Genomic DNA, 18,899 nt, shown 5'->3' with positions numbered 1-18,899 from the left:
AAGTGGTACATTTTGAACTTGGCATAAAGATGTCATTACACTATCAAATACTTCTGTAACAGTGTCATGAATAATTTCCTGGGCTTCAACTAAAGTGGTACCATTTGGAATGTCATGTCATTAAATGTTATAAGGCTCGTGACAGGCATCATGACAGGAATTGTGAAATGGTTATGACAGTGTAGTGACAGTCTAATGCACACCTCTTCAAATAAAGTGTTGCCTAAATGTAGGAATGAATTCATGAGTACCAATGCAGAGAAAAGAGTGTATTTTATTTAAAAGAAAAGCATTAGGGAACATCTCTGTTTACAGCAGAACAGTGACTTTGCGTTAAATAAAAAAAAAAAACAAAACCCATCGCTTCCCAAATATAAAACAATTTCTTGAACATTTCAATGAACACTAAAACGGTAAAAGCTTCATATTACTTCCACAGTAGGCGTAGTGTCTGGTTCCACACCTCATCGCTTTGGCAAGAAGGTGAACATCATCTTTACAGTGTATGAGCCCCACACAGCAAGATACTTTGCAAATATTGCACACGTTCCTTTTTTTATATACAGTAATAAACAACTTGGAATATACTTTTTGTATGCAATGGCTTTAAACATTTAAAAACGCTCCCGTTCTAAGACATTGAAGTGATTTAAGGTTGAATGCTAACATGAGTCACTTTTAAAGGAGGCCCTTTTTTGCAAATTTGCATTTTTGTAGAAATATAACTTCATGTACAGGGAGTTGAGCGTCGATGTTTTGCAGCATATACTGTTCATCAGGACATCAATACAGTGGCTTATAAAAGTGGAATACTGTACATACAAAAAACCACAACGTGAAACATTATCAAAATAAACAAAAATGTACTGTTTGGGAGGGTGGTGGGTGTGATGTGATGACATGCATATTAAAGAGCCCAACAGGAATGTGTCCGTGGAAACATTAGCCAGTCTTTTCAGGTAGAAACAAATGAGGGAGAGGACAGAACATGTCTCATCACACAATATTTCTGGCCACGAAGCAGCAACATCGTCTGTCTTTTCTCCTGCGTGATCCCCCCTCTTGCTGTTCAGGTCTCAGGCTTCACCTCAGGACATTTTTAAATTGGCCGACACAGTCACCACGCCGCGCGTATAGAGGTCCATGGTTGACTGAGAAAGGTGAGAGGCGATCAGAGTTGTCGGTTTCCTTTCAAGCTGACTGAAGAGAAGCAGGATCGGGGTGTAGGAGTGACTATATGGCATCACTGGCGAGATCCGAGGGCGCTGAGTTCAAGGCCGACCCGGGCGAGCATCATACCACCGAGGAAGAGCTGGGGATGCCCTGGATGATGGCACTGGTTGGCGTGCCGCTGATGGCGTTAAAGATGTGAAGCGAGTCTGGAAGAACGCTCTTCATGCCATCTTCCACAGGACTGATCTGGAGGAAGGAAGAATGAGATATTCACAAATATTTACAAGAAACAGTTTGACATTTTGGGAAGTATTTGCTTTCTTGCTGAGAGTTAAAGGCATAATTTGTAAGCTCTGCCACTAGGGGTCTCTCTCACATTTAAATGATAACAAAAGACACAGTTTCATGACATTGTGAAGTACTGTGGGATCATGGGAGTTTTGGGAGAAATCATGTTCATGGACAATATAATTTATCTTTGATTTATCTCTTCCTGTGTTCTCACGGAGGTTATAGCAACCTCAGAAAAACAGAGCCAGGCTAACTGTTTTTCTGCCTTTGTACATATTAAACAAACACAATGTCACATGTTAATTAGCGAGCTTTAGAGGTTATGGTAGTTGGATTTTGTTACCTCTGGACAGAGCACGGTTACGTTTCTAGCCTTTGTGTTAAATTAGGCTAATCAGCAGACAGCAAGCAAGCAGAAAAACTGCTATGTTAATGTTAGTCTTTTTTTTCCTTCTAGATTTACACTTCATTGTGTATTAAATGGACGATTCTAAAAATTTGACAGGCAGTAAGAGGGCCAGAAATGGTTAAAGTTCAATGACAGACTGATACGGACTGACGGTGCTTCTGTAACCCGACCTCAAACTTGGAAGCTGTGACTTTGGCCATGTTTTACGTTGCTTTACTGTTTATTCTGTAGGTTAACCTGCTGAACTTGGCATTAGCGTGTTGCACAGCTAATGTGGCTGCAGACTGTGGTGATGTTGGACCAGTGTTGTAATACTGAGGGACAATCAAGAGAAATGTGTAAATGTCAAGTCTCATTTGAAGCAAAATAAAAATGATTTAAGTTGTTTTTTGTGAAAGTTTATATTGCAGTATGATCTGCATCAGCTGTCTGAAAACCTGCCAGTTCTCCTGTGTGATCCTCTTACCTGTTTGTGTGTGTTTGTGTTGCTGCTCTATGTAAATTTACTTGACAAACATTCCCTGCAGGTAACAGTATAGACAAGTGTGGAAAACAAAATGGTCAAATTGCAGGAAGTCATTTGCAAAGTTGTGTAAATAAGACCAGCACCCAGCAGGTAGCTTTCTCAGACTGTGAAGTTAGTACTACTCACAGGGGAAACTTGGTCACTGTGACAGCACTAACTGACTGTAGCTGTGTATTTTATCGTACAGACATGACAGTGAGTGGTATCAATCTTCACATCAAGAAAGCAAATATCGATATTTTCCGAAATGTTCGATACTCCCTTAGTGCACAACTTTCATGAAGATTAATAGATGCATACAACAGAAAACAAGCAACCAGTCCATGTTGCATTAACAGAAAATCATTCAAAGTATAAGACATACTAGTGTCTGCAAAACGCAATAAATAAATGCATATAATAATGCATAAAGACGGTCATTCAGATCCAGTATGTACAAACATATACACATGCTGTAATATACACAGGCAAATGTATATGTACATACATACATTGTACATACATGCAAACATACATACTGCACACACATGCAGAGAAAAAAAAACATGTCAGCAATCCAAAAGTCCAGAAGTGTTAGTTGGTCCGGCCAGCTGCTGCCTCAGGGCCGTTTGTAGTGGAGGGAAAATAGGTGGACGATTAACTGACCAGTCGATCTGCATAAAATCAATCAGCGGATCTGAATATTTTGGGTTTTGGACTGTTGGTGAGACGAAACGAGACATTTGAAGATGTCATGTTGGTAAAGCGTGGTGACTATTTTCTGACATTTATTAGGCCAAATAAATAAAAATTTCTTAAGAGTAATAGGCAGATTTGGAAATGAGATTTAAATGAAAGGCTTCCAGGAAATCTGGAAACCATGTCTGGACAAATGTCCTATTCATGATGCAACACATTCATATATTTTGGGATTGCTGTTATTTCCATCGCTAGTTTTTGTATTGTCTTGTTTTTTCCGTTTCTTCTACTTAATATTTTTTATTTTAAAAATTTAAAGCATTTTTTTTCACTGTCACTGTTCACTGTCTGTTCTACTATAACTGTATGTGTTATTCAGTCCATGTGGCTTGTTTAAACTGGACATTAGGCTTATTCTGCCTCTATGTTTCACAGAGTGTTGTCACCAAAACAAACAAACAGACAAACAAACAAACAAACAAACAAACACAAAAACAACAACAACCAAATAGACTATAAAAAAAAAGAAGAAAGAGCAATAGGTAGATTAACGTGTAATGAAAATAAGTTAGTTGCAGTCCTACTCAGGAGGATTAGTCAGTCAGACATGTGCTGTGTGAGTGAGAATATTTTATGTTGAGCTGATTCTGTATTTATTGCAGGGATATAAAGATAAGTTCTGTCTGTGATCTGATAACTTAGCCAGTTTATTCAGTGCTTTTAAGGTCAAGTAGTGAACCTCAGGTTTAGCAGCTCTTCTTGTTAAAAATTGCTGGAGGTTTTCATTTGCTAACACAATAGGGCAGTGGCCAAATGTGTATTGAGATTTATGTTTCAGCCAATCACAACACAGGACAGATATGGTTTGTATAACAATTGACAGGACAGAAATGGGCCAAGAATTATTGTAACTTCAGGTTTTTTCTGACAATGCAAAAAAATCCTACAGGGAGGAAGCAAGGATGTCTTCGTCTGGCTGGACCAACAATTAACAAATCAGTCTTTAGTGCATACTGGTGCTTCGTGCATTACCATCCAATCTGCTCATGTCAGCACGGGGGAAAAACAGAGAATGGTGTTATCAAAGAGTGTTGCACCAGTCACAGTATCAAACATTCAATGAGTGGCACTACAGGCTGCCAAAACCCAGTGTCAGAGACAGGTTACAGGTTGTAATGCAGATATTAATTACACTGATACCTTAGTTACTGATACTGTACTTACTTGCTCATGCATGATGATGGACAGCTCTCTGGCGAGGTCTCTGTAGTTGGCTTTCATCTCATCGTGATACTCCTGCTGGTCCTCTTTGATCAGACGTTCATTAATGCCCAAACCGTGGCCACACGCCTCCACAAAGTGCCTGCTCAAAACAAATAAATTAATTAAATTAAATTAAAAAAAAAACTGAGGTGTGTTAAAGGAGAATTACAGAAAGTAGTTTAGTTATTTTCCTTGAGCTGTTGTATTTTTGTTTTACATTTGTTCTGACCTTTGTTTTGGTGGACAAGCAAGAACCTTGTAGTTCATACTGACTCGCTTTTATTTGAGAAAACCTCTAGTTACAGTCTGGAAGCATCTTATTTTTTTACTTAATTTATTAATTGAGCAGTTTTAAATCCACCAAATCTCTAATTTGAGAGCCTCAAAGTTTAACGCTAACAAGCTGACTATGTCTTTGTTTTTTCTTGCTTAGATTACCATACTAGACTTTTCTTTTTCTTTTTTTTTACTCGATTCTTCAACTTCAAAACTTCAAAATGCAGCTGCAAGAATGTTAACAAAAACAAAGAGAACATTATTACACCACTTGTAGCATCATTACACTGGCTACCCGTAATACTGAGATTTGATTTTAATATTATTTTATTCGTTCTTAAAGCAGTTAACACCTTTACACCTTCATGACTGTGTAAGTGAATATGTTCCAAAATATTCCCTTCGGTTCTTCAACACTGGTTTGCTTAATGTACTAAAAGATACAAAAAAATATGGTGAAGGAGATTTTAGCTGTTATGGTCCAAAGATTTGAAACAAACTCTGGTAATATATAAGACAAGGGACTTCTGTTAATTAGTTTAAAACTCAAAATGTACTTTTATGAACTTGCTTTTAACTAATTTGAGTCCATTTATTATTTTTTGGTTATATCTTAGGAAATCTTAATTTGCTTTTTTGTTTTCATTTATTTATAAATAATATGTTTATGAAAATTAGCTTAATTATTATTGCTCTTTTCTGGGGTATGAAGATTGGATTTGTGACTGTTTTAATTTGTTTCCCCAAATTACCACATAGTAGGTAATGTATGGGACTATTAAAGAACAATGCAATATATATATATCTAATAAATTTGAATTTATAATCTATTTTATATATATTATCATTAAAATGCATTGACATCTCATCTCACCTGAAGACTTCTTTCAGCTGTTTGACCTTGTTATCAGGATACTTCTTGGCGCTCGCATCATCCAGAAAAGCTCGAGCATATGCAAGCGGTCCTGCATTTACCTGAGATACAGGATGAAGAGGAGCCGTGTTATATAATTTTTCATGATCAGTTTCATTGGGTATGTCCAGTGTGTGTGTGTGTACATGTTGATAAACTGTTGATAAACTAGGCACCTGGACACTGATGCTGCCCTGCAGTTTGAGCTGCAGACGGATCATGTCCACCTCACTGGAGGAGCAGAGCTGTTTGATCTCGGCCACCTTCTTGCTCATCTCGTCGATGGCCACCTCGATGGGGCTCAGATCAGTGTGGTGCTGATACATCACTGCAATACGCTTCTTCACGTAGGGGAAACAGTGTGTGGCTGCGGGACAGAAACACAGTGAGGCCTCTTAGTTAATCAATCGTGTCTTCTTGCATGTTTTACAGCTCAGGATCCACTCTCATGTGTCCAGCACAGCTTTTGAAAGCTCTGAGATAATAAAGATAAGAATGTAAGGTTGAACTTTTGGTTCTTTTGCACCATAAAACAATATGACTATGATTAGGATTAGGAAAGGTCCTTGAGAAACAGCTGACACGTTCATAATCTAATCAAGATCTTCCATTCAAGCACAGAACCATCCTGCTGAGTAATGTAATAAACAACTGATACCCACGTCGCAGCCCTCCACATACTATTTATTTCCTCAAATGCATCATTATAAAGATATCAGGAGGAGGTGATCCATAGTTAAGATTATTTAAGATCATTTGATGCAGAAGACACAAACATCTTGCTTATTTACAGCTGAATTTCAATACATTATATGATTAAAGTTCTTAATGTCAGGATGCTGTTGCACCAATATTGACATTATTATTGAAATGGTTAGGATTATTATTATTTATGGAAATTAATCACATTTTTGAGGCAGTACATGTTGCTCGAAAACTCATGAAACTGGGCACATGCATCAGAACTGGTGAAAATCTACATGGTTCTTTACTATGGGCGTGGCAATATGGCTCAATAGTGCCCCCTACAAAATTTAATCAAAGCAGCCGTTGCAACAGGAAGTTAACCTTGTGTGACAATCATCATTTGCACATGAAATGTTCATGGTGTGGTCAAGACTTGATGCACTGGAACATGATGTATAATTTGCAGGTGTTCTCTAGCGCCACTTAGTGGACACAGGATGTGACATAATCTCCTTCAAGCAGTGTCAAAAATACACAATAATTCAGAGCCGTGTCAACAGTTTAGCAGCACGTTCTGACACTTGAGAGGTGTGAGCGGCCGTTTACTGCTGCTTTCAGCTTTCAGTGTTCCTGCACCTTTTCCAAAGTCAAATTTAGGCACTTTTCAAGCATTTTCAAGGTTCATTCCAGCATCTTACTGCTGTTCCTCAAAATGATTACACATTACACATTAAATTAGCTATTATTGTGCTGTCCACAACCAAAAAAATCAGCCAGAGAGCTATTTATCATAAAAGAAATGCAATTACAATCTCAATAAGTTTCAAGCACTTTTCAAACCTCAAAAACACTGAATTAAAATTCAAATGAGTTCAAGGATTACATTTTCTGTCCTTATGAAGTTTACAGAATTGCAAGAGTCTTCATTTAAGGGCTTATTTTTAAAGTCACTACCACGTGCACCTACAGTAGACAGTACAGGGTTACCTACTGGTTAGTATGGTCCTGCGTTTGCACTGCTCTTCCACCCCGCCTTGCTTTTTGCCCGATATGGTGAAAGGCATCTCAAACACAAAGCGACGGATGTTGTGGCTCTTCTCAAAGTCCGTCTTCCTGTCCACCAGCTCCTTCTCCTCCAGGTACGGGGTCACGTGCGTCACTTGGATATATGCATACTTTGAGTCCAGGTCTTTCGGGTTAATCTGCAGGGAATACATGTCATTACAACACATCAGTGCCATGTTTCATAAACTTCATGGGCCTCATCGCAAATGAAACATCAACAAACTCTCACCCTTCCAGAGTCCTGGATCATCTTTACGTTCTCCTGTCCAAACTTGTCAGAGTAGAGCTTCAGGAGCCTCTGGGATATCTCTGACAGAGGGGTGAATTTTGGTTCTTTGTAGATGTACTCCTTACCATCTTCATCTTCAAAGAAGCCCTAAAAACAGTAAAACGCAGTTAAAATGAAGAAAAACAAGCAACGTGTTTTTCTAATGAGATATAAAGAAGGAAACAGTGCCACGTCAAACCATACATGGGTTGTGAGTGGGAGTCATTCCAACAGTTTGTTAAAATGGGATGTAAACGTATAAGTTGGCCGACTCCACAAGTACACAACCCTCTATCTAATGCCCAAGCACAGAAACACTCCACCAGTGTCAGTCCAATGATGTGAGACAGACCAGAGGACAGAGGTGGGGGGGGCGCGGATTTCACACTGTCAGTGGGAGCACCTCGATTAGTTAGTTGTCTTGTATGTAAATGGTCCCATGAACTGATGGGTGAAGCCATGCATTTACCCAGTGAGAGATGAATCCTGCTATTAACCCTTCAAGGGTTTCCTACTGTGGTTAGGACAACACTGAGGCTGGAGTAGAGGAGGAGTTAAAGGACTTATAGATAAGCGATGCACGTGAAATAGCAACAACTGCATTAGCAAAGGAGCACAACAACACAGCCTAAAAACACATCATCACTGCAGGCCATGTTGGCTTTCACATTGATTTACCTCAGACTCTGAGTCAGTAAACTGGTACTGCTACAGGGGTGTGGACAGCAGAACATAAAATCATTGTTATTCCATGAGAACTACCTAAATACTATGAATACATTTAAAGGAAAAATTCACCACTTCTCATGTGGATGTCCAGTCAGTGTTGATGGTAAATGTAGTCAACCGAAGGAATAAATTCCTCAGTGTGTGCTAAATTGACCGAGAAAGCTGCATTTTCCTGTTCGCTGGAATGCACGCTGCATGTACCAGGATGCATTGCACGCAAGCTTCTGATACCCCCACCCATGTTGTTGTGTATCACCATCCTCGCCTACAGCTAATACTATGTCGGCCAAAACATAGCACAACAAAAAATACTCGTCTAGCACGCTCCCTGGCTACCCAGAGGCAGAGCTGGGGAGTAAGGGAATATAAGTAATGGCATTACATATTTAAAAGAAAAAATATGAGAAACTGTTTTCCGTCAAAATCACAGTTTAAATTGGTGGTATTCTGAATACAGCTACTGTCTTTAAAATTAGATTACTTGAATTAGATATTCCATTTTACAGAGTTGACATCTGTGCTGATGGAGGTGACATAAGTCTCTCAGTTCTCTTTAATAACTGAATGATATGTTTAGAAATTAGGGCTTTTTTCATTTTAATAATAAATAAATAAATGAATAAAAGTGGGTGCTCCTTTTCGGCCACCCAGTCACAAAAATCTTCACATGCCCCTGTATGTGACAGTCAGTCAACTCTGTTAAAGAGAAGACATACAGTTTTTTTCTGTTATATTATTTAAATATATGTTAATTCGGATCTATAAAATATGTTAAAGTCAACAAAAAATTCATGGTACAGCTAATGTGTGTTGATACTGATAGTGATATGATATTATATGTTGTCTATCACAAAGACAAATTACATTATCAACAGAAACTGTAAGTGGGAAACAATATACTGGCATTTATTTCTTGAATCAAAATATCCATATAAATCCAGGCATAACTGAAGAGTAAATCTCTAAATCCCTTCAAAATATGGTTTTGTCCCAGTTCTCAAGAATGACTGATGTTCTTTGGATGTGGGTGGTGTCCATAAGCTGCTCTATTGTTTGTGGCCAAAGGATGGCAGCATCCACTGTGACTTAGTGAGAACAGTCAGGGGATCTCTGCAGTGAGGTCATTCTCAAAAACAACTGTTAACTTTCAGAGTGACCAGAACAAACGGGTTCAGTGAGACAATATTACACAATTTCAGGGCATGTATTCAGAAATCTATTGTGGGATATGTTTTAAAATGACTGGACCTCAAAGGTGAGACTAGAAATAGAAACTTAAATAGCCTGCAGTTCTTCACTAACTCTCAGCTTTCTCGATCAATATAGCACACACTGAGGAATTTATTTCTTCAACTACATTTACCATCAACACTAACTGAACATCCACGTGACAAGTGCAGAATTTTCCCTTTAACACACTTTCACCCAAACTACAGCATCACCAATTAAACCACCACGTCAAGAGCGACATGGATCTCTATCAAAGCACACAGGCAGAGGTCACCACACCCAATTAATTCTTTATAAAACATCACAAGTTAAGACAACAACGAGGGTCAGTGCTAAAATCTCACAAACGTTGATCTGTAACACAGAAGCAGAAACACTGAAATGAGTGCAGAAGTGAAAGAGTGCCATGCAACACGGCTCCAAAAACAGAAAGCAGCTGCGGTGAACGTTTGTTACTGTAAAGCGGCAAACTATGTCTGAGAAGTGCAATGGATTACAGCAGCACCAACACCACACAGAGACTCAGGCTGCTCGGAGAGGCTACTGCACGACTTACCGCTGCCTTCACAGAGGACAGAAAGCAGAAAGGGGGATTAGAATGGATCATAAAATGCCACTGCCTGTGGTCATGCTCTTAAAAAACAAAAACATATTCAGCAGCCTTCATGCTCAATGTGAATTACTTTGCAACACCAAGTGACCAAATTAATAATAACTGTGCTCCTTTGTGAAAATCAACTTTGAATATTTTGAATACGGTTAGTGCAGAAATCAAATAAACACCAGGTCTCTTAATGAAGAATAACACCTCATGGACAGAACAAACTCACCTGACCAAAGAAAGCCACTCTGAAGTAGGTGCCGAGCAGTCTCTTGCCCGTGTGCATAACCTCTGTCACCTTGCTGTATGCACGATGCAGCGTGTCATACAGGTGGGCAAGTTTCTGTGTGAAGAGATAAAAAAAATCATGTTAAAATCTGTTTTAACTTGTAGATGATAATGTCACAACCCAGGCTGAATTAGTGGGGAATGTCGTGGGGAAATGAAAAATCCAGACGAAGCAGCCTCTTACCTCAAAGTCCCTGCGCTTCTCGTAAATGGGGATTATGAGCTTGTAGATGTCAGAGATGAGCTCGTAACGCTCGGCTTTCCACAGTCCGTCTGCACACTCCTCCAACAGCTCCATCAGGACATCCTGAGGGAACGAGACGAAAGGAAAACAAAAACGAATTCAACTTAAATTAAAAACAAATCATGAGCAAAAGTAATCACTACAGGCTCTGAAGAAAGACACACATCTGCATGTATTCTAGCTTGTGGGTAGACATCAGATTGACGTGCCGTCTTTTGAAGACAGACAGCAATCTTACAAATGATTACATTTTTACATTACACTCCATCTTTTTATACTTTTAAAATCATATGACATATCCCACCCAAAAACATGTATTACCTCCACCAAAGAGGTTATGTTTCCAGTGCTGTTTGTTTGTCTGTCTGTCAGCAGGTAACACGGAAAAACTACTGGCCCAATTTTTACGAAACTTGATGGAATAGTGTCAGGCATGACTGAGGTGAAGTTGACCCTTGACCTTTTGAATATAAAATGTCATCACTGAAAGCGCGACACCATGTGCGTTCTTTTCCGGGTTTTTTGAACGGAAACTCCCGCTTACCTGTTATCAAAAAGTGGTGACGAAGGTTAAACCCTCCCTCAACCTTGAAGGATTTTAATGCAGCAACATCATCATGCAGAAACCCACGTCATTTCACGTTGGTAAAGGATGAGGGCTTGGGAAACTTTTTAGCATTTTGATGCTAAAAATACGTACCTTACGCAAAAAATTGTATGTTCTGATTTGAATACATAGAAACACTACTGAGAATCAAGATATAATGGGTATGCCTTTTAATCACTTTATCCTTTTAGACATTTAATTAGCTTATGAATTATTGAATTATGGCAAAAACAACATGTTTTGTGAGGTCATGGTGACCTTTAACTGCCAAAATCTGAACAGTTCATCCTTAAGTGCAAGTGCACATTTGAGCAAACTTTGAAGAAATGAAATCAAGTCGTTCTGACACATTGCATTCATGAGAACAGGACGGATGGATGGACAGACAATCAAAAACATGCCTCTGGTCATGGCTACTGCCAGTATAAAACAAGTCATGATGAGATCAGACAATAAACTGTATCTAAATTCATGATAATTTGTTTAAAGTGTCATCATTAGTGCAGTGAGTTATTATTTGTTTGCCTTAGTAAAACATACTTCATTGAAATGGACGTCCTGCATGCCGACGTCCTCCATCATCGCTGCTTCCTCATCAATGTTTGGAGTCACGACACGAAACGCTGAGCAGCCCTGCTTGATCATGCCTGCACACAGCATGAGACAAGACAATATTTTAACAATCATCTAAAACTTTCTTACAGCAAATTAAATAAAGATAGAGAAAGAGAAAGAAAGAGGAGAGCACTGTTATTGTTCATTATATAGAAATTATTTTGTAATATTGTTCAGATGATGATAATTCTTGTAACCTACACAGAATATACACATAATAGAGCTGCTGTGAGGCATGCAAGTGAAAATAGATGATCAAAGCACCTTTTCTCCGCAGGTATTCTGCCACAAGTGCTGCAACGTGCACATAACACATGGCCGCCTGTGAACAACAAGACAAGATCAGATAAACAAAGTAATGCTGATAGTATTTATTATATTACAGGACAGTATCAGAGATGAAAACAACACCAGCGCTCAATAAACTGGACAAATATGTAGTAAATACAGTCGGCACTTGATATTTGGTATTGCATAGACACATCACCAGGCACAGACATTAAACTGGCCACCATCAAATAAAAATTGAGCCACACAGAGCGAGCTCTTGTCACAGACCTCTGACAGGTCTCCGTTCTTCACATGGATCCGGGCCATGCTGTCCAGCCAGGTCTTGCGTAGTTCCGGCGTGCTGGCGTACGACTTGGCGAGGCTGTACTGCAGGTCCACCAGCATCTCTGGATCTCTCTCGTGCTCCTTCATCTGAGCCGTGGCCATCAGAACCGTTCTGATCCGTTTGGTCAGGTCCTTCACGTCGGATGGGAACGCTGTGTTCTGTTGAGGAATGGGCAGTGTTGTTGCTTGTTTAGGAATGCATTTCTAACTGTTAATGTGAAGCCAGAACATAATTATGCACAAATTAATTCCTGACCTTGATGGTTTTGTCACTGTTGGCACAGTTGTTGATTATTGACAGCGACTGCTGGAAGCGGGTACTTCCGATACCGATCACATCAGCTATCAACTGACTGACAGCAATCACCACCTACAGACAGGGGAAGAGGAAGATTTATTAAATACTGTTTGACCCTTGTGTTTTATTGACAATGCCTTTCATTGTTTTCCGAGGTTCCACAGAATCAAAAAATGTATGTTTAAATTAGGGCTGCAACTAATGATCATTTTTATCGTAGATTAATCTGCCGATCATTATCAACATTAATTAATTGTTTGGTACATGAACTGTCAGAAAATGGTGAAAAATGTCAATCGGTGTCTTCCAAAAGCCCAAGACAATCATCAAATTTCCACAGCCCAAAGATATTCACTTTACTGTCACAGAGGAGAACATAAATTATTAAACATTCACATTTAAAAAGCTGGAATCAGAAAAGTTTTACTTTTTTTTTCTTAAAAAATCACCAAAATCAGCTATTCGATTATCAAAGTAGTTGGTGATTAATTTAATAACGAAGTCATAATAAAGTAATTGTTACAGCTCTAGTATAAATATAGTGTAATAAATAAAAAAAAATTACAATAAACTTTTTTTTTCTCTTTTTTTTCTCAACTTATTCAAACCCAAAATGTAGAAAAGTATTTAAGTGGTAACGGTTCCCTTCCCATGGCCTTACACATTTGGTTGAGGTTTCTGATTGAACAAAAATAATAGTGCTCTTTAAAAAAATCTCTATCTCTGAAGCCCTTTCACTGGACTTAATTTGATGGTGCTCAGTTTCCCAGAGGAATTAGGTTGCAGCTCAATTTTGCTTTTGCCGGCTGCAGTGCTCTTCCTCAACACTGGACCAATTTAAAATTTGTTGTCTCCATTAGTCACTTAGATACTGCAGGTTTCAAGAACTACAATTTACTGACTGACTTTTAAATACCTTTTTAAAGTCATTATGAAGGCAATTTAAGACCTATTTCACATCCATAATGCCAAAAAAAACATGCACAGTTAAATATGACTTTACAATTGTGATGTTAAATACATTTTAAAGTCCTGTCAAAATCATATTTAAGACAACTGAAAATATTTTAAGCCCTAAAATTCGGATGATTGGATTTGAGACTTTTTAAGGACCTGCAGAGTCCACTTAGATCCACAGAAGGACAAGCCCACCTGTAAGTGCGTCCGGACAAAAGACTTGCGACCTGTATAGTCAAAGTTGCTCTTCATGAGGAAGTAGAGCAGGTGGGCGGCGTCGCTGCGGATGGAGCTCAGTTTGGAGTTACAACACTTCAAGATCTCGTAGCAGAAAGCAGCACACATGTCAGCGCGGCCTTCAAAAAACGTGCAGGGAAACTGGAGGGCGAAGAAGAAGACAAACAGGCCATCAGTCACAGTGAACGCCTCAGACCAAAACAAACGTTAAAGAGCGTCGTTTAGCAGGAAATCCATGAGCTTCACACCTTGTAGATGAAGGTGCGCAGTGAGGTGAAGACCTGCTTGAGGGCCGTCTCTGATTGATTGATCCGTAGGAAACAGAGGTGGACTTCAAACACCTTCTTCATTAGTGGACTGTGGCCGTGGTCAGAGCACAGCTGGGTCTGTAGAGAAAGAGAGTGTCATCTCAGAGGTTGACAGAAAAAAACCCCAGAAACATTCACATGTTCACAAGTGATATGTTATATACGTTACCTTGAATCCCATGATGAAGATACTTAGCGTGTCCAGGACGGTCAGGCACACTTCAGTAGCGATGTTAGCCTCCAGCAGCGACTGATTTAACACGTCTGCATCCGAGTGACTGTAGGCTAAAGAGGACAAAACACAAAGCTGTAGCCGTTTCACCCCCAACCAGTACACTTGAGATAAAGGCCATTTAATGAGATATCATATCTCTTAAAATATGAGACCTTAGTGTTAAAGGCAAAGCTGTTGCATGATGGAATGGAAATTTTTATTATGTTGAAAAGTTTAAGTTTCATTCCAAAGTGAAACAATCTTATTACTTACAAGATCTGTATCTTTTCGCAAAAGAATTGGTGAGGCACAAATTCAATGCAATGATTTTGTTCTGAATTCACAAATGAATTTCAAGATGTATTTTCTAAAATGCAAAACAGCATTTTGGAATGAAACTCTTCATTTTTACATGGATTGCTTTTTTTTTTTCAGAGAATGGAATTAAGTTCAGAGCAGATGAGCTGGCCAGAGGGATGAGAAGACTTTAAAAGCTAATGTTCAGTTACTATAAGCATGCTCATAATTCAACCAAATTAACAGAGCCAGTAACAGTCTGCAAACTGCCTGCCAACCTGATACACTCTTACCATGGTCTACAGATATTCCAAGAATACTTGAAATCTTTCTTACACTGAAAACACAAAGAAACTGAATTAAATTATGCCATTTTAACAGACTTAGCACATAGCTTAAGCCCTGTAGATGAAGTCCATAAAATAAAATACTACACACTGCTACCTGTCCCAATTTAATTTAAAGCGACAGTTCAGATTGTTTGGTGTAGGGTTTATGGAGTACTTAATGATAGATTAGTTACAGTAGGTGTAAGTCACAGTTTTAGGTTGCCATCAGGCAGCCTTTTCTGATGGGAAACTGCCTCATATAAGCCAAATATTGCTCTCTCAAACCAACCAAACTCCAGAGGTGAAATCAGTAATTTTACTTCTCAGAATGCAGGAGCTGCTGGTTTACCTCTGGCAGAATCAGACCGGCAACTCTCGTGTCCTGCAAGGTAGAATATCTGACTTTGCTTATGGAGTTTGGTTGGTTTGGAGAGAGTGATATTTGGCTTAGTCAGACCCTGTCCACAGCAGTACATTATTCTGTAGGTTATACACCATCAGAAGGTAGCTCATACAACCCAACTTATAACAATAATCTGAACTATCCCTTTAATTTACTGATGATGCACCCATATCTACTGGACTGTTTTCTGCTTGACAGCTTGGGTTTTAACAGTGTATGAGGAAGAGAATGATGTTGATGAAAATTATATTGAAAAGCATGAGGAGTCAGACTACACATGGTGAAGCGGCGGAGGAGGGTGGGGGTCCTCTGGTGGAGGATGTTTGGGGGGGGGGGCACTTACTGTGGTTAAAAGTGTATGAGTTATCCAGGCTGCTGAGCTGCTGTAAGCGGGCATGCATCATTCCCGCCCTGTTACGGGACACAGGCAGAGTCTGAGACTTCCGCTCATGTGCTACGGGTCCTGCCCCATCCTGGTTCCTGATGAGGAAACAGGACAATGTTAGATGGATGGCTGACTAGTAGCAGAGCCAGGGTTAGTGAAGCCGGTTAGTTGTGAATAATACGCTACACTTCGGTGGTGTAAATATCACACAAATGTTCTGAGAACAAAAGCAGATTTTTGTGTCACACTTTGGGCCATACAATCCCAATTCCAAAAAAATTAAATAAAAACAGAATGCAATGATTTGTGAAAACGTACAACTTACATCCAATTTAATCCAGTTCAAAGACAAGATATTTAATGTTCAGACTGATTAACTTTATTGTTTTTTTTTGTATTCCTCAACTTTCCCAGTCTTGTGTTGCCCCTGTCCAAACTTTTTTGAAACATGTTGCAGACATCAAATTCAGAATGAGCGTGTATTTACAAAAAACAATAAAGTTAACCAGTTTGATCATTAATTAAAAGTCTTTGTGTGGTATTGAACAATATTTAAGTTGAAAACATTTTGCAAATCATTGCATTCTGTTTCTATTAATGTTTAACACAAGCTTTTTTGGAATCAAGGCTGTATTATCAAGTTAAATATTTAACTTGTGTGATTTCAAACATATCACAATGCCAAAAAATCTGACTGGAATTCAGTATTTGAACAGTTTTGGTGACTTTTACACATATAACCACTTTGGCACAAATGAAGTTAAGTTGTATATTGTTTGACATGCATTTTAATTAGTTCATTATCAAAGAAGCAGAAGCAGCATTAAAGCATGAGTCACAGCAAACGCCATGCATTAGTAAGAATGAGAGACACAGATGCAATGCATGAATTTAGAGGCAGTAGTTGTGTCACAGCACTGCACCTTTTACAGGGCGAGAAGGTGTCATGCATTCAGTTTAAGAAAGTCAGTTCCACTTTTAGTCTTACCCAAGCATGAGGGGGCAGGAGCCAGGTTTTTATTTCATTATGTTAAACTTGCCAGCATTTCAGTGAGTAGAGATAGACACAGTGGTGGGAGGTTAGAGAGAGTGAACACCCAAAGCCTTCTGGGAGTCAGTAAGGCCAGAGCTCCCAAATAATGTGTGTCAGGATACATTTTTAATTGCATGTGAAAGAACTGGGCTCAACATACAGTCACACCCGCCAACACTCACACATGTTTTACACTGGATGAACTAAAATGAAGGCAGTTGAGTAACTACATCACTGTCATATAAGGTATGGAGCTTAAATGGGCAATAAATGGTATACAGATAAATGTTTAAAATGATTAGAAAGGGCTTAATGGATAAACGGTTAAAACAGAACTTCAAGTAGAAATAATGCGAGCTAACAAATTAATAAATTGTAATGTCTTTTGCTCATTCCAGTGGTAGTACAAATGCCAGCTGGACTAAACAGACCTAAACATTGACTATTTAATTGTATGAAAAATATTGTAACTATATACAAATGTACATAATTAGCAGTTGTTCAAAACAAACACAATTAGGACGTGACAGGTGATATCAATTACATGTTTGACTGTAAGGGACAGGGGGGGTATGCCAGAGAAAAAAGTAAGGAAACACTGTTTTAGCTTTAAATCCTTCTACAAAAATTCAGCTTTTAAAGGACGTCATTCACACATCACATTCAGATACCGACAGCAACATTACCTGGCGATGTATCTCTTTCCCATGTATCTGAACTGATGGAGGCAAACTCTGAGAGGAAAGGCGAAAAATCAGTCACAGTAAAATTCTGAGCTTTACTTTATAACGTAAGCGTTGTCGTAAAAAGCGATATGAGACGTCTTACTCGATTAGAGTGAAGAAGTCCGTTAAGTCAGCAGCTGAAGCCTTGTTCCAGTACGTGAACAGAGCATCTGGAAGAGACAGAGGTCGACATGTTTTTAACTCACAGACATAAAGATAGTGAGCACAGATTCTTCAGACAGAGGTGAAGTGAGATGTTACCCTCAGACATGCTTTTGAGAACATGTAGGAAGCACATGAGGAGGCTCTTGATCTCTGCCTGGTCCAGTTTATCACATCGCAGCAGGGTACTGCCCAGGGCTGAAGCAGGCTGGTTCTGAGGGACAAAGAGTCCAGTCAGACAGACAAACATATTATCCTGTCAGGTCTCTTTGTCTAGCTCCATTTACTGCCTCAAGATAAACCATGGAGAATGCTCTCACGAGGACTTTTACCATAGGAAAATTCAAAATATTTTTATAATTTTCGTGTAAAGTTTTGTGATCTGAGGTTAAGGTTTAGACAACCGAGTCTTGCTTTGTGTCCTGGACACAATATTTATATTGCATTGGAAAACTAGTAAAAACATACAAAGGGACTTTTAGGGAGAGCTGCACCGACAAGGAATAATTTTTAAACCCCATTAAAGTTTAGCTTAGTTTTTACTCTAAATCTAGAATAAAGGTAATTCTGTTGCACTAAAACTTTAAACTCCAATTTAAACTGTGATCCAGTATTAACTTTAAACTTGAGAAGCTATAACTTTGTAAACTTTTTTAACTTTTTGAGATTGATTGAGCAAAAAATGTTTTTTTTCTAAGAAATTTAAGGGACAGACAGTTTTATGATGTGTTTTTCTTCTTTCTTTTACCCCAGTTGATTCATTAAAACAATCTCTTATTTCCTTACTACATTGTTGTGCATTTTAATCTTCTATTATTTGGCCATATTGCTCCATTAATTGGGCCAACAAGTTTTTCTTGAAGATGTAGGAATTAGAGCTTCCATCATGAAAAGGGTAACTTTTTGGCCAGTTAGCAAATACTGTAACTTAACATTTTACAATGTACATTTTAACAATGTACTGTTTGTTTTTTGTTAGTAATGTTAAGGTGTACAGAGCAGCTGAAAGTTTTCAATCCCCAACTCAAATGTGATTTAATGTATGTATTGTAATTTGGGTAAGAAATCATACT

General features: G+C 38.7%; 1 protein-coding gene across 13 annotated transcripts in view; it reads right to left on the bottom strand.

The window, feature by feature from the left end:
- Positions 1-254: 254 nt before the first annotated feature.
- Positions 255-18,899, bottom strand: part of LOC146322929 (dedicator of cytokinesis protein 9) — a 130,519-nt gene continuing 111,874 nt past the window's right edge. For 6 of the 13 annotated variants that reach the window (XM_084725074.1, XM_084725078.1, XM_084725071.1 and 3 more), the window contains 20 exons: positions 17,926-18,040; positions 17,768-17,834; positions 17,626-17,673; positions 15,865-16,001; positions 14,448-14,563; positions 14,219-14,356; positions 13,929-14,111; positions 12,735-12,848; positions 12,422-12,637; positions 12,128-12,185; positions 11,789-11,895; positions 10,582-10,704; positions 10,339-10,452; positions 8,228-8,257; positions 7,511-7,657; positions 7,208-7,418; positions 5,706-5,896; positions 5,491-5,591; positions 4,302-4,440; positions 255-1,419 (listed from right to left, as the gene is read on the bottom strand). In XM_084725074.1, the coding sequence (XP_084581200.1) occupies positions 1,294-1,419; positions 4,302-4,440; positions 5,491-5,591; positions 5,706-5,896; positions 7,208-7,418; positions 7,511-7,657; positions 8,228-8,257; positions 10,339-10,452; positions 10,582-10,704; positions 11,789-11,895; positions 12,128-12,185; positions 12,422-12,637; positions 12,735-12,848; positions 13,929-14,111; positions 14,219-14,356; positions 14,448-14,563; positions 15,865-16,001; positions 17,626-17,673; positions 17,768-17,834; positions 17,926-18,040 (2,481 nt within the window). In that variant the 3' untranslated portion in view covers positions 255-1,293. Of the gene's footprint in view, positions 1,420-4,301; positions 4,441-5,490; positions 5,592-5,705; positions 5,897-7,207; positions 7,419-7,510; positions 7,658-8,227; positions 8,258-10,338; positions 10,453-10,581; positions 10,705-11,788; positions 11,896-12,127; positions 12,186-12,421; positions 12,638-12,734; positions 12,849-13,928; positions 14,112-14,218; positions 14,357-14,447; positions 14,564-15,082; positions 15,127-15,864; positions 16,002-17,625; positions 17,674-17,767; positions 17,835-17,925; positions 18,041-18,899 lie in introns of all 13 variants that reach the window. The other 7 variants (XM_084725080.1, XM_084725072.1, XM_084725076.1 and 4 more) reach the window with 3 other exon arrangements.

This window comes from Lutjanus erythropterus, chromosome 8 (genome assembly GCF_056507025.1).
Source record: "Lutjanus erythropterus isolate fLutEry1 chromosome 8, fLutEry1.hap2, whole genome shotgun sequence".
NCBI lineage: Eukaryota > Metazoa > Chordata > Actinopteri > Lutjaniformes > Lutjanidae > Lutjanus > Lutjanus erythropterus.
Note: the sequence above shows the minus strand (reverse complement) of the source record. Positions and strands in the feature narration are given on the sequence as shown.